The following is a 13841-nucleotide window of genomic DNA, read 5'->3' as shown; positions in this document are numbered from 1 at the left end:
CAAGCCACGATGGCCTCCCTGGTGGAAGATGAGGACGACCGAGACCTCGCAGGTGAGTCTCCTCCGCGAATCATCTCACAACCGGAAACGAGAACTAACTAGTCGCCAATTTGCTAGGTTCGCAAGATGGAAGCTCGGATAATGAGATGGAAGATGCACTCAGAGACGCAGATGAAGGCGGAGGTGACAATGAACCGGAGATGGACGTGGATGGCGACGCAGACGACCAAGATGCGCAAGATGCGCAAGATGCGGATAGCCCCTCTAATGCATCTGAAAGTGCCGGAGGAGCAACCCAACAAAACCAGGATAGCACGACGACCTCTACCGTTCCAAACAATGCCGCGTCCAATCTATCTTCTGTTTTTCATCCGAACGTGCGCTCCGAATGCCTAACAGCTTCCAGCTATGATATAGTGCCTACAACAGCTGCGCCCCACAGCACCTCGATCAATGCCATAACGGCGACGGCGGATATGAGATGGGTATATAGCGGAGGCTCGGATGGATACGTGCGGAAGTTCAACTGGGTGGATTCGATCAACAGCAAGCTCATGTTAACTGTCGCGCAAAGACATCCGTTCGTGGATAGTGTGATAAAAGCGGGAGTCGTGATGACATACTGGGAGAATATGGATGGCAACGCACTGTCACCAGTTTACTCGCTGGCAAGTCAAAGCGAAGGGCTCTGGTTGTTGTCCGGTTTGGAATCTGGCAGTATCCGACTGCAATCAACTCGGCATGATGAAGGCAAAGAGATCGCATTATTACAGCAACATACTTCAGCGGTATCGGTCTTGTCTCTAACATCCGATGAGAAATCATTACTTTCCGGTAGCTGGGATAAGCGGATCTATGATTGGGACCTCAATACAGGCCAAACCAGACGCGCATTTGGGTCGAGCGCGCGTCAGATCTCAGCAATCGAGCTACGTCCTGAATCCAGTCTGCCAATCCCCAGAGACACATCTGAATTTCAACAACCCAATGGAACTTACTCATCCAATAACCAATCAAGCGCGGTTAACAGTTTCGATTATATAGACACATCCAACGAACAGGGCGAGAACGGTGCTACGAACCCGCAGGCGGGGTCACCAGCAGACTCGCTCTTTGGGGGAGCCGATTCACTGTTCGGTGATGCCGATGGAAATGCTGCCGACGGAATGGGGTCGTCGACTAATGCATTCGGCATTGACGACGACGATGAGTTCGGAAAAGCACTTGCCAACGGCGGCCTTGCTGACGCCGATGCTCCTGGAGAACCGGACACTCAGCCAAATGGTCTCTTCGATAGTACCTTCTCTTCCAATGATACAGGCGGTATGGAGTTAAACACACCGACAGCCGCCCAAGCAGCAAACTCTCAGCCAACAGAGACATCGAATAACCAGCCCCAAACGGAACCATTGGCCAACGGTCTCCCTCACGCTGAAGAATTAGAGCAGCCCTCACAAGACCAGGAACAGTCTCAACAAACTCCGTTCGAGGCAACTAATGTCACCGATAATACATTCCTCGCTGCTTCAATAGATGGTACCATCCGGATATGGGACCGACGACAACCGTCCGCGATCGCCCGCATCACTCCTCGCAATTCTCCTCCTTGGTGTATGAATGCCTGCTGGTCCCCAGACGGAAACTACATCTATGCCGGCCGTCGAAACGGCACAGTAGAAGAATACAGTCTACATAAGGGCCTTCGAGAGCCAGAACGAACCTTCAAATTCCCACAGGGGAGTGGTCCAGTCACAGCTCTCAGGGCAATGCCTAACGGTCGACACCTTGTTTGGTAAGATTTCTGCTTATATTCAAGCAAGTCTTTTTCCTGCAGCTAATAAACCTCTCCAGCGCATCCCACGACATCCTCCGCCTGTACGATTTAAAACACGAGCAAGCAACCCGCCATTCAACTGTTCCCTTCCTCATTATCCCCGGTCATCGCACAGGTACAGTTTCGCAGCTGTATGTCGACCCGGCATGTCGCTTCCTCATCTCCACAAGTGGCAATAGAGGATGGGAAGGCAGCACGACAGAGGTCTTGTTGGGTTATGAGATTGGCGTCCCTGTTGCTCGGTAGCGTGATCGATCCAGTTCTATAATATCATTCGAATTTCTCTTTGCATTGCTTCTAAGGGAGTGATACTATATGTACTATACAACGTGTTATTATATTGCTACCACGTACGACTTGGGTGTTTCTCGTGGGTTGATATCCTCATATATAGGCTGTCGGATAGGGATAATATTTAAAGTTGCTATTTGAGACTCGCAATCCACTTATCGTTCAAATCATATATTCGTACCGGTTCACGGAGTATATACAACCCATCCATATCCATAAATACAAATGAAAAAAAAAAAAAAAGAAGATATATCACTGGCGCCATCCAAAAATGCTGAATATATATAAACATAATGTCAATACTCAAGAATATTCGACAAAAAACTTCAAATATCTTCATCATAACCATAGCTGGATACGTCGTCTAAATCAAGACCTTCACAAACCCCATATTGTTGTGCTCGCCAGGAGCCAAACAATGGATTGTTTTCCCATTTCACCCGATTCTCATGATCACGCTCAAAGACGACATATCCAGGGTTCCCATCGGAGGTTTCTTCGGCATCCGATCCCGACCGTACACCCCAGGTCCCGGTAACTATCCCTCCGAATCCTTCCAATGCCATATTGGGAATATGGCCTCGAGCCTCGACGTGGCCATGCTCAATATTATTAACAGTAACCAGGTACACAGGCGGAAGAATTGAATCTCGCTCCGCACGTAACGGCATAGATCTCCACGCCTCATTGTCGTATGACTCGACTCTACTCTTGTCATGGCGGAGAGGAAGGGGTCGATCAAGAAGCATGGAGTCTAGTTTGGCGGAGTCAAGGAGAAGCCCCGGTGTCTGAAGATAGAGTACGCCATCGTACTGCATGAATTGAATCTGACCCAGGCGGAGGAGTTTTGTGTCTGTCGTTTGGTATCCGGCTGATGTAGCTGCTGTCATATCGATGGGTAGGAGCCATATGTCATATTTCAGACTTGCGGCCCGAAGTAGAGACAGAGCCATAGAGACGGGCTTTGGGGGGCTCATGATGTCCCATTCTGATGGGTACATAAAGAGGCGGTCTTGTATAGCACTTCCGTTCGTAGAGAGTTGTTTGAAGAACAGAATAGCAGAACAAATGTTGGAAGGGTCGGGGTCGGATAGGAGCTGGAGGTAGGCATAGTTGCCCTCTGTGCCTGGACCAGTATCTGTTTTCACCTTGGGCAGCTCGTCTTGTAGTTGCGTTCCGGTATTTGAATTTGATAGGGGATCTTGACTTCTTTTGTTGATCTGCCCCGCCGAGGCATGACGCTCCGGCGGTCGAATGACATGCTGGATAGTTCGAACAGATTGTTGTTGTAGCGCGTAGCCAGAAAGAAATAGTAAGAATGTGAAAATTGAGACCACTCCTGTCGATACAATGACAGAAACTGTGGAATGTGTCAAGAGCACCATAGCTACTCGCTGCGCTTATATGGTACTCGCATATGTCAAGCAGGGCAGATTGCTTCAGTTTGTTGCGTAACCCAACGATATCAAAAATAATAATGATATAGGGTCCAAAATATAGAGAATAATAATAATGATAATGACAATACTGAGATGCAGAAGCGGGCAAGAAATCAACGATGATCAAATGGTGCATATACTGGGTCGAGTGAGATCGAGGCCTTGTTGATGAGATCTGGTTGTCGGTACGACTATCGATAAGAAATGTCTTGGCATCTAGACCGTTCACGTGACCGCTATTTTCTTGAGCTCTCTCCAGCACTACCTTTCTTAACCTTGTTCAAGTCTTGACTCACGCTCGCGCATCTCAGGCGCCAACAAATAATTCGCCATGGCCTCACACCGCGCCGATGCTAGCACGCTCCTCGACAACCGGGGCTACACCGGTCCCCTTGTGCGCGGGCTTAATCCTGCAATGCTCTTCGAGAAGGCTGTGCGTGACCGAATCACAGAGTCCTACTATTGGAAAGAACAATGCTTTGGTTTGAACGCCGCAACTCTCTGCGACCGGGCAATTGAACTATCCTTTATTGGTGGTACATACGGAGTTTCCGAAAAAGCCTCGCCCTTCCTTTGTCTCGCCTTCAAGCTTCTGCAAATCAACCCAGACCGCAATATCATTATGGAGTATCTGAATTTCAGTGACCCTGAACTCGAGTCTGAAGGGGGAGATGCAGATACGTCAGCTGAGGAACGAGCACGAAACAGCGTGGTCAAACATCGCGGTGATTTCAAGTATCTCCGAGCACTTGCGGCATTCTACGTACGATTAACCTGGGAACCGGTTGAGATATACAAGACGCTGGAACCGCTTCTTCTCGATTACCGGAAATTGAAGAGACGGGTCCGTGACTCGTTTGTTCTAACGTACATGGATCAGTTTGTTGATGACCTGTTGACAAAAGATCGTATGTGCGGTACCAGTCTATGGAAATTACCATCCAGGCAGCAATTGGAAGATCTGGATCTGTTGGATGAACGCGAGAGTCCGATAGCCGACGAATTAGAAGAAATGGACCGAAGCGATGACGAAAACGGGCATTCAAGTGACGCCCGCTCAGACGACGATTGAAGACTGCCTTTTGAACTCGGTTTTACGGTTACGAACGATACTCGAGTAGTAACGGCCCCCAAACTGGGAATCGCACCGGGATCGACTATATACAACAGTCAAACCGTGCGAGTTAACTGCTCATAAGCAAAAGACACTCGCGGAAAGACTAAACCACACACCTTGACTGTTGGAATATTACTTCAATCTCTAGATTTCATAGGGTGCATGTCTTTAATGCGCAATACAGCGCATGCGCCCTGGTCCAGGCATCAGGACCCATCAACGCGCCCAGCGTCGTGAAGTGATTACTGGGGCTCAGTGGAATTTATGGTCACCATTTATGCGAACGGTTGTGTTAAAAATCCTTCGAACTCTCAATGATGGAGTCGCCCACCGAATATGAAACCATATATACATAATAATGCTTCTTGTACAAGATTTACTAAACATGAATGACTGCTCTCTTTAAAACCCTTGCTGGCGATGCCACTTCTCCTGCCAGTTCTTGAACCATGGACTCTCCTCTAACGTAGCCACCTCCCAGCCTTTCGGAGCAAGACCATTCTCTTCTTGTTCCCGAGCCCATTCTTCGAGCTTTTTAAGGACCACATGTTCTACGTGCCATGTGCCCTTATATCGGAGCAGGTTTTCTTTTCCCTCCTTCATGATCTTCGCCACCAGCGCTGGAACACAAGGCTCGTCACGGAATTCTGTCACTTGTGTGAACAGTGCTTTGAAGTTGAATATAATGGCGCCCGAAAGAGGAATTCGACGAAGAGTCTGCCAGTCGACTCGCAGATGGCAATCCTCCAGCGAAAGATTGGGATTTTGGAACGTCCGAAGCTTCTCATGAGGATCTCCAGGAGGCATGTACAGTGGTTCTCCGATTTCGAGGCCCCATGATCCTCGTTGGATAGGCTTATCAACCGGCATCTTTGTGAAGAAACTGCACAGGCATTAGAATGTTTCTCTACCCCAGCACCTAGATCCAACCTACCGATCCATAGAGAATTTCATCTTCTCTTTGTAGTCTGGAATAGGATCATGGATTTGATGGAGCTGAAGCCCAATTTTGCTCCCAACGTTCCATCCCAAAGCGGAGCAGATCACACCTGCGCGCAAGAAATAATTCCCCGTCTGATCATCGCGCAGCATAATACCAAAGTCCTCAGGGACATTGTCCATGATTATCTCCAACGGAGGCTTCGACCTAACATCCTGCTCCGTGCCGAGGATCTTGTTCTTGAAAATCCGCTTGTCAATCAACGAAAAATACTGGGGATACCTGGCGCAAAGAAACTGCAAAACCATTTCCATAAGCTCCTTGCACGCCAATTCTGACCCTGGAAGTGATCCCAGAACGCTCTTGCCGTGTTTCGCAAATAGCTCCTTACGCTGAGCGATTCGTTTTCTGTACGTATTTTCAAGCTCGATCCACCAGTCAGGCTCCAGCTTCGTCAGTGCTACAGTGCAGCGCAGTCAGCTTTGGCCATCTTGCGAAACATAAAACCCGCATCCATACGGCCGGTGTTCACCCCGACAATTCCTTCCTCGATTAAAGATTGAAAATTGGTCGGTGAAACATACACATGGTCTGATGATAACTCCATCTAAACGGCCGGTATGGCCTAGGCAGCGCCTTCTCAATGTCAAACTCATCGTACGCCTCGGGCAATGGTACGTCACTAAGCGTTGCATAGTCAGGAAAGTCGCCTAGGGCTTTGACATCGGCAACCGAGAATCCAGTCGGCGTATATCGCTCCTCTTGGCAGGCGCGGTAATCCTCGAGCATGGGCAGGATGCGCTGTCGGACTTGGTCCTCGGAGATCTCTTTGTACGGTAGGCCTATTGCTGCGAGGGCATGACGGCGCTGTGGCGGCAGGACATCTACGGGACTCGCGGGTGTCTTTTGCTGCGAGGGGTTCTTTTTCTCTGGTGAGATTGAGCGTGGTGGGGTGTGGCTTGTTGATGCCTTGCGGTTGCGTATTCCGTGGATCGTTGGTATTCCGGTGCTGAAAACGAAGAGGCATATAGCTGCAAGGGTGACGAGGGCTACTCCAGCCCACCACGGTTTATTCTGGGTGTTCAGTTCATCCATGCTGATAACTGACCATACGAGTGGGAGCTGCACAAAACAGAAGGAAAAGTGAAAGACAAGTTAGTAGACCATGGACAAACAAAGACAGCCAAACCAGAAAACAGGGAATGAACTTGGCCAAATTCCTTTTCTCCTCTCATGTGTTCCTCCCAAGTGATATCACTCTCCTTTTATCTACCCATCCCTCCACTCCCAACCCTCAGATCATTCCCCCCTTTCAGCAGCAGGCACGCTTCGATAATCCCCGTAGAGAATCATAGTCCATCCTACTACTAGATATCCAACCTACCCCGGACCCGGTCAACAGAAGGGGAAAAGAGACGAGGAGGCGAGGACCAGCGAGAGGGGAAGCCATGGACAGGCTGGGGATGTCCATTTCCCGTTTGGGTAAAAATGTCCCGGGAGCCCTACTTGGTAGGGCCGAGCTTCTTTCTGGGGTTACTTAGTAAGAAGGTTCCTTATCATGGGGTTAGATAGGAACGATATCTTGCGTTTTATTGCTTGATAGAGCTTCTATCAGCGAGAGATAAGGCCGGTGGTCACTATTTTAGTGTTTCTCTATTCGCCTGCCTATCTATCTCCGCAGTCTCATCCATCGTACACCATGAAGCCCACTTCAAAGCCCACCTCTCAGGCCAAGCAGAATAACAAAAATGAAGCACATACTGCACGCATTATATACAAAAGTATTCTGAGCATGAAAATATAGAAAAGGAAAACAAAATCCGAGCATCAATGGCCAGAGCAAATAGTCACACTAGAGGCCGCCAGCAGGAGAGCCCGTTGAACGACAGAGAGCAAAGACCAAAAATCCCTTCTGGACCAGAAAGGTATAACTATATATCCTGGGAAATGTGCAAAAAACAAAGGATGAGTTTTTACCAATCGCACGTCAAATATTTTCGGAAATTAATAGGAAAGCTCCTTCGAGATCCATATATATAAACGGACACAAGAGAGGCTTTCTACGCGTGATAAAGTGGCTCTCATTACCAGTAGCGATAATTGCACTGGAAAGCACTATAAGCGGATCAAGTGTGCTGCAGTTATAGGATATCAAGTTCAATATGCTTCCATTATGTTGGTAATACACTAATTGAGACACGCCGCAGGGAGATGATGTTTCACAACTATCCCCCTCCCTTAGATCAATAACAGTTTGTGACAAATGGGTATCATAACACCGCTGTTTCGCCGTGCAAAAAATTCGAGTAAAGATAGGGAAATTCGATGCATGATTTAAAAGTTCGGGGTAGTTATCGACAATTAGTCGGGGTTGGTAAGCTAATGCGAAGTCAGTACATGCATAGACCAGCAACCACGAACGACTTACCCGGAGAACCGGTCGAGAATAATCTTCGTTATCCTGAAGGGAGACATCGCTGGCGCGACGACCATTCGGATATAGTACCGCGCCTGTGTTCAAACGGTTATCCGTGAAGGTTGGCATACGCTGGGGTGCACTCGATGACCCATTGGATAGGGTGTGACTGTGATTGTCCGCGAAGACGCCCTTGCCGCCGGCATAGCTCATCCAGGAGCCCTTGCTCTGCCTACCATCTATTGAGTCGTTCTGGTAGCCGGCATCCTCCCTATCACGCCGGCGCTTGACGAGGAACAGGATAATGGCAGCAGCAATCAGGGCAATACCACCGACGACACCGATGACAATTCCGGCAATAGCTCCACCACTGACGCCGGATCCGCCACCATCACTTTTCGAGTCATTGGCGTTATCTGCTGCAGATGTTGAGCCGGAATCTCCGACTGTTACTGTTGTTACTTGGCCGCCATGGGTCTCAACTACGCTCGAGTGGGACGTACTGGTGGAGCTCTCGTCCGAGGTTGAAGACTTCACGTAGTTAGTAAAATAAGCCAGACAGTTCAGAGGACGTGGAGGGGCATCGATAGGGGGCGGGTATTTAAGTGCATTTAATGAAGGCGGAATGTACTGACCGATTCGGTACTTGATGTTGACGATGCGCTCGCGGTCCCCGAGGGACTGCCCATCTGAATATAAGCGTATAGCCCCTTCGACGCACTACCACACGAATCGTCCGGGAATCCAGGGCAGCCATCGTCACATTTTGAGGTCTCGACATTATCAGCGTCGTTGGGGGCGATGTCAGAGCACCAACAGTTTTTCCCCTGCAAAATGCCAAATGCACTGCCGCTGCAATGATCCTGACAGTTACCGTTCGATTGGTAGGTGGAAAAGTCTAGACAACATATTAGACACAAGTTATTGGTAGCGGGAGAAAGAATGACTTACTTGCAGCGCCCGAACCCGTGCTATCCGTGGAGCAGTAAGTAAGGTCGCTGGCACTGTCGGCAGCAGAGATCCAGAGGGTAACCCATGCAAGCACGGCTCCCAGAGGTACAGAGAATAGGTGATACATGGCGGTAAACCGGTAAGCTAGTCTCGCGAGAGACGTGCTCCAACAGTGCCCCTGAAGAGTACTGTAAATAGAATTTGTGCTCCTCTCCCAGATATGAACCGAGATTCACAACCCCCCAACTCCCGTTCAAGAACAATCGGTCGGGTTCACAAATTACCCAGCGACAGCGTTCCAAGAGTGTCGAAGGCAAGGAAATAGGTAGGAGATTCGTCTATCGGATGTGTACGATCCGAGTGTGGTTATTATAGTCGATTAAGTGGAAGTGTCCCGCACTCGAAGGCCTTTTCCTCTTCAATCGTCAGCAACAGATCGAAGCCGTGTGTAACTCGTCAAGCGAACGAACCTGCGAACCCGTCAAGTGTTCCCTAGAGGCTGTTCAAGAATTTGTCCAACTAAAAAGCGGGCGTAATATTTGACATGGGTGAAACGAAAGTCCAAGACGTCAGGATCAGGGGAGTGCCTCCAACATGATCCTCCCGGCCAGGAGAAGCGAGAAAGCAGCAAAAGCACCAGGCAGTGCCGGATAAGAGAGAAACAAAAGGGAGGCTGAAAACGAAAGAGTATGAAACGGGGACGAGTAGTACCGGAGGGAAAGGCACTTGGGAAGAAGGTGAGGAAACAGAGAGGGAGCAGCGAGACGAGACGAGGACAAGAGCCGGGTTTGCGGGCACGGAAGAAGTTGTTGCTGCATACCTCGCTCGTACTAGCCCCGTACACATTGAGTGCGGGCCCGTTTTGTTGTCCCACCGGGCTGGTAATTCTCATTATGCATTGCATCATGGCCTTCCCAAGCCACAGCCGACTGCGGCGTCGGGAGCAAGCTGGTTGTCTACTAGAAGGCTATATACGATAGTTTGAGTTGCTGGGCTCGATTTACTGAGTGAAGAAGCCGTACCAAAGCAGCTGCAGATGTTGGCTGCTCATTGTCTGATGGTCGGCTGGTAACGGCGTAGTACTACCTAAATGAGCCACATTATTTACAAATACCGACTCTCGGATCAGCGATCGCGCAGACCAGAAATGCGAACCACAGAATCACGTCCGTTGGCACCAATGAGCGCAGAAAACCAGACTTGTTTACATTTTGACATCTTGAGCCAGGCACTCGACTCAATTTCAAAAATATTTAACAGGGGAATTGGCAAGGTCGGAATTATAGGGAGCAGCCGGTCCGTAAATAGCACAGACGCAAAAATGAATTATTGACCCCAACATCATCGCTGCGTCACCGCCACAAGCCACGCAAATAATTATCGCCGTTTGGGCAGATTAAAGGGATTGTCATTTCACAACTGGCAAATAATAACAGCTAGGAACACTTTTTTTCGTTTCGGATCATTAAATAATATTAATGGCCCTTGATGTCCCTTGGAATGGACAACCCAAAGGGGGAAAGGCAGCGAATACCAGGATTCCACGAAACGAGGATCGACGACTGCAGGCGCCGACGCAATCCTTGGAAGTGGAAGTTGTCAAGACTTCCATGAAGCGTTTTGAGATAAGACCATCGTCGCAGATCGTGGTCCTTTAATTGGGTGATCTGGCATACGGACGGCGGATTTGCAGCGGCCGCGAGTAATTTTGTTACCAGACTGTGTACGCGGTGTATTATTGTAAATAACCCCTGCCCAGTTTGACCACACTCGCCACCGCACAGGGCTTCTTCTACAAGTGGAGAGGTGAAACACAATGAATGGCCAAGTCATTATTATCATATTATGAGGATGTGCGATTTGCATCTGGCTCCCAGAATTTTGATACGCTGCCTATTCTCCGACCTGGGCTTCTCAGTGGTGAACCAGACCAGCGCTTCCGTTGCGCTTCCATGGCTGACTGTTCCATGGATGATGTACAAGAAAAAAAACAAGTCACATTCATGTGTTTACACCACTTTGCCCTTCACTAGCTCGGCCGAGTCCTCTGCCGACATCCTCCCGTGGATTTTCGATCGCTGTCCATTAGCCGATCTCCCTCAGAAGGATCCAGATCTCTCGTTGGCCTATAAAGCCAGTCTTTGTCGCTCCTCTCGACAGTCTTCGGTCTTGACAACGTTATGCGCCTCAATCTCTCATGCAGTGAACGCATCAGAAACAGGGCAGCGCCCTGATAACTTTATCCTACTTTCGAAACGCCATCACGCGCTTTAGATGGCAGAGATATTCAGGGGCAATAACACGACCGCGCCCCCGGCGAATGCCTGGCCTTCGTGGCTACTGTTGATAGTTTCCCATTAGACGCTGAACTGAGTTGTTGAACAGCAATGCGGAACAGTCCATGCCCTTCACAACCACATGCAGGATATGCAGAGGTTGGCCAAAAGTACTTTGGATAATATGTACTTCGAGAGTGGGCTTGTTCTGCCACTCACGAACGACCGCTGCTATCACGGAATCATGTCTTTGACCAGTCAGATTGTCAGCCGCTTTGATTCCCATCCAACAGTAGCGCCAGATAGCCTTGTTCATGTGCTCTGAGGCCCGTACTTTAGTGGGTGAATAGGTAGCCTTGACCCCGCCTTTCACATTCAAAGCAAAAATCAGAGTTCATAGTCGTTTTCTAACTGTATGGTCGACATCGCTGCTTTCCTTTCTGAGACTACCCATCTCAATGCACATTGCGAGGGGTCGCAATGCTTTGGGAGAACCTCAGCAACTGATATCCTGCCACGTACATAGTACGAGATCAATGGGTTGACCATCCATATGCATTGAATGGAAATCCGCACAACACCCAACCAGCCACTTTTCCATCCCGTGACATGATATGTGGCTGGAGATTAATTCTCCCATCCGATTACAAACTCTTCGCTGTATTTTGAAAAACCGAAGTTTATCGAGTTTCTCCAAAACTCCATCGGGGTGAGAAAGAGGTCCTTGTTATTTGCCGACCTCCACTCTTGATTGGGTTATTGCTCGCCTCCTTGCCATCGAGGCATCATCCATTATCCCATTTATCTCGCCGTGTCGTAGAATGGTCTTCCTTGGGACTTTCTTTGCACTTTACAGCTTTTAGCCGAGCCGCTCTTCGTTTGTGACGACACGACTACAAGGCCGGTTAGTATGCTACAAATCACAATGACAAGATGACCACTCTTTCCACCAAAACAAAATAATACAAGTACATAAATATAGCACCTCAACAGAAACAAGCATCCATGATCCAGTAAAATAGAGGGGGCGTTAATATACAGCCCGCCTCCACCACACACTCAGCGGATGACGAATGCCGATCCACAGACAAAGGGCCAGAATGGAATGGACATCGTCCTATCGTGTTGTTACGCAGTCGAGAGTCGAGACTCTTGTGTTTGCTGATTCCTCGGGAACTCCATGCGTCTCTCTCAACAGTCATCAGGGAATTGCAATTCCAGTCGTGTTTACCGGCCGGGTTTGAAGGCGCATACACACTGCAGAATCGCCTCCTCTAGGGACGAAACGGCATAAACAACCCAAGAATGGATATTCCCTTCCCTCCTTTCGAAGGAGTCACGCTCTCCAACCCATCCATCACCCACCTTCTGAGTTGGACGGAATGCATATAAGCCGCTGCGGCACTGTACCGCTGCAGGTGCCTAAACACCCTTCCTGGTATTCCGCTGGCTGATGTCTAAGTAACGGATATGGACCCCAGGATCTCGGCGCTCACCCACCTTAACCAATATTACTCAAGCAAGCCACACTCGTCGTCTGAAGACCCAAGGTTGAAAACTTGACCCCATATCCTTCCAGTCCCGGCTCTCACCGAGTCCCGACCGAGATGAGAATCAACGCCCAACGGCACAGCCTGGCGGACCTCATCTCTACCAGGAATACCAGTCCCACTGCGATCCGGTCCCGGCCGCTCTGGAATCTGGAATCTGGAATTTGGGTACCTACTTCGGTCGGTCTCGGCTTAGGCGCCTTTCTCGTAGCCGTCTAAAGTCCGGTTCGACCAAGTAGTCGAAGGTATGCAAGTTGCTGGTGTTGTTGCGACCCATTCACGTAGTTGTTTACGAATAGAGTAGATAGAACTGGACAGATTCCTTCTTACAGAATGGTCGATACCCCGAGCAACAACCGGGCAGGAGCCAAGCTAGGAGCTTTGGTAGCTATTAGGTCTGGGACGTGCGCTGTAGTTTCCCATAGTTTCGACCTTAATTCAAGATCCCAGGGAATGCACGAGTCACGACTCATAACCACCCTCAACATCACTGTTTTTGGCTATAAAATAGGGATCGTGACAGGGATACCTCCAGTAGTAGCCGGCTGTTCGGAAGCGAGGAATGTGTTATGTTGACCTCTGTTCCAGCCAAGCGTTACAAAACAATAAAAATGTCTTTGAATTTTTCAAGTCGCGGGTAGGGATCTAACTATATGCCCGTAAGTATAGTTCTGGGCCTGGCTCGGTGATAGTAACGGATGTATCCACTACTCGTCTGTGGATATGTGTTGATCGGGAGTTCGTATATAGAGATGCTCTATGATTCGTCTGGTTTCATCCCATCGAACGGTTTGGTGAGACACTGCGGACACCCTTCGCTCGATTTTAGATATAAATCCTCGACATACTGACGTCCTCACTTGTTATTTTTAGAGAGTCATTCGTCATCGCAATATAGACAGGCAATATAGACAGATTTTTCAAGTGGCGGTATTTAAATACAATATGCTGAGTTATTTGTCAATAATAATAATATACCAAGTATTCGACCCTGCGCATGAGCATAGATTCCAGGTCTAGATCTGCA

The 13841-nt window shown here is 49.0% G+C and overlaps 5 protein-coding genes across 5 annotated transcripts; 2 read left to right on the top strand and 3 right to left on the bottom strand.

Moving 5' to 3' along the window:
• Positions 1 to 9: 9 nt before the first annotated feature.
• On the top strand, positions 10 to 2080 carry ASPVEDRAFT_133963 (WD40 repeat domain-containing protein; the record flags this gene model as incomplete). The annotated part of the gene is made up of 3 exons (XM_040807080.1): positions 10 to 52; positions 118 to 1792; positions 1852 to 2080. The coding sequence occupies 3 exons, from the start codon at positions 10 to 12 to the stop codon at positions 2078 to 2080; spliced, it is 1947 nt and encodes a 648-aa protein (XP_040669040.1).
• Positions 2073 to 3696, bottom strand: ASPVEDRAFT_42797 (uncharacterized protein). The gene has a single exon (XM_040812664.1). It carries the CDS (start codon positions 3508 to 3510, stop codon positions 2452 to 2454), a length of 1059 nt encoding a protein of 352 aa, XP_040669039.1. The 5' UTR covers positions 3511 to 3696; the 3' UTR covers positions 2073 to 2451.
• Positions 3697 to 3895: 199 nt separating this feature from the next.
• ASPVEDRAFT_29801 (PRP38 family protein) lies at positions 3896 to 4636 on the top strand (the record flags this gene model as incomplete). The annotated part of the gene is made up of 1 exon (XM_040810276.1): positions 3896 to 4636. The coding sequence occupies one exon, from the start codon at positions 3896 to 3898 to the stop codon at positions 4634 to 4636; it is 741 nt and encodes a 246-aa protein (XP_040669038.1).
• Positions 4637 to 5083: 447 nt separating this feature from the next.
• On the bottom strand, positions 5084 to 6716 carry ASPVEDRAFT_133496 (heme-dependent oxidative N-demethylase family protein; the record flags this gene model as incomplete). Its single annotated transcript, XM_040807035.1, has 3 exons — positions 5084 to 5564; positions 5616 to 6081; positions 6206 to 6716. The coding sequence occupies 3 exons, from the start codon at positions 6714 to 6716 to the stop codon at positions 5084 to 5086; spliced, it is 1458 nt and encodes a 485-aa protein (XP_040669037.1).
• A 1266-nt stretch (positions 6717 to 7982) lies between these two features.
• On the bottom strand, positions 7983 to 9115 carry ASPVEDRAFT_29799 (uncharacterized protein; the record flags this gene model as incomplete). Its single annotated transcript, XM_040810275.1, has 5 exons — positions 7983 to 8000; positions 8050 to 8483; positions 8541 to 8726; positions 8759 to 8935; positions 8989 to 9115. 5 exons carry the CDS (start codon positions 9113 to 9115, stop codon positions 7983 to 7985), a joined length of 942 nt encoding a protein of 313 aa, XP_040669036.1.
• Positions 9116 to 13841: the final 4726 nt, after the last annotated feature.

Source organism: Aspergillus versicolor, assembly GCF_001890125.1.
Source record: "Aspergillus versicolor CBS 583.65 unplaced genomic scaffold ASPVEscaffold_6, whole genome shotgun sequence".
NCBI classification, from domain to species: domain Eukaryota; kingdom Fungi; phylum Ascomycota; class Eurotiomycetes; order Eurotiales; family Aspergillaceae; genus Aspergillus; species Aspergillus versicolor.
The sequence above is the reverse complement of the archived record's forward strand: the minus strand, read 5'-3'. Positions and strand labels throughout refer to the sequence as shown.

Coding starts and splice junctions, on each gene's coding strand:
- ASPVEDRAFT_42797 (XM_040812664.1), bottom strand. CDS start 3,510: ATGGTGCTCTTGACACATTCCACAGTTTCTGTCATTGTATCGACAGGA.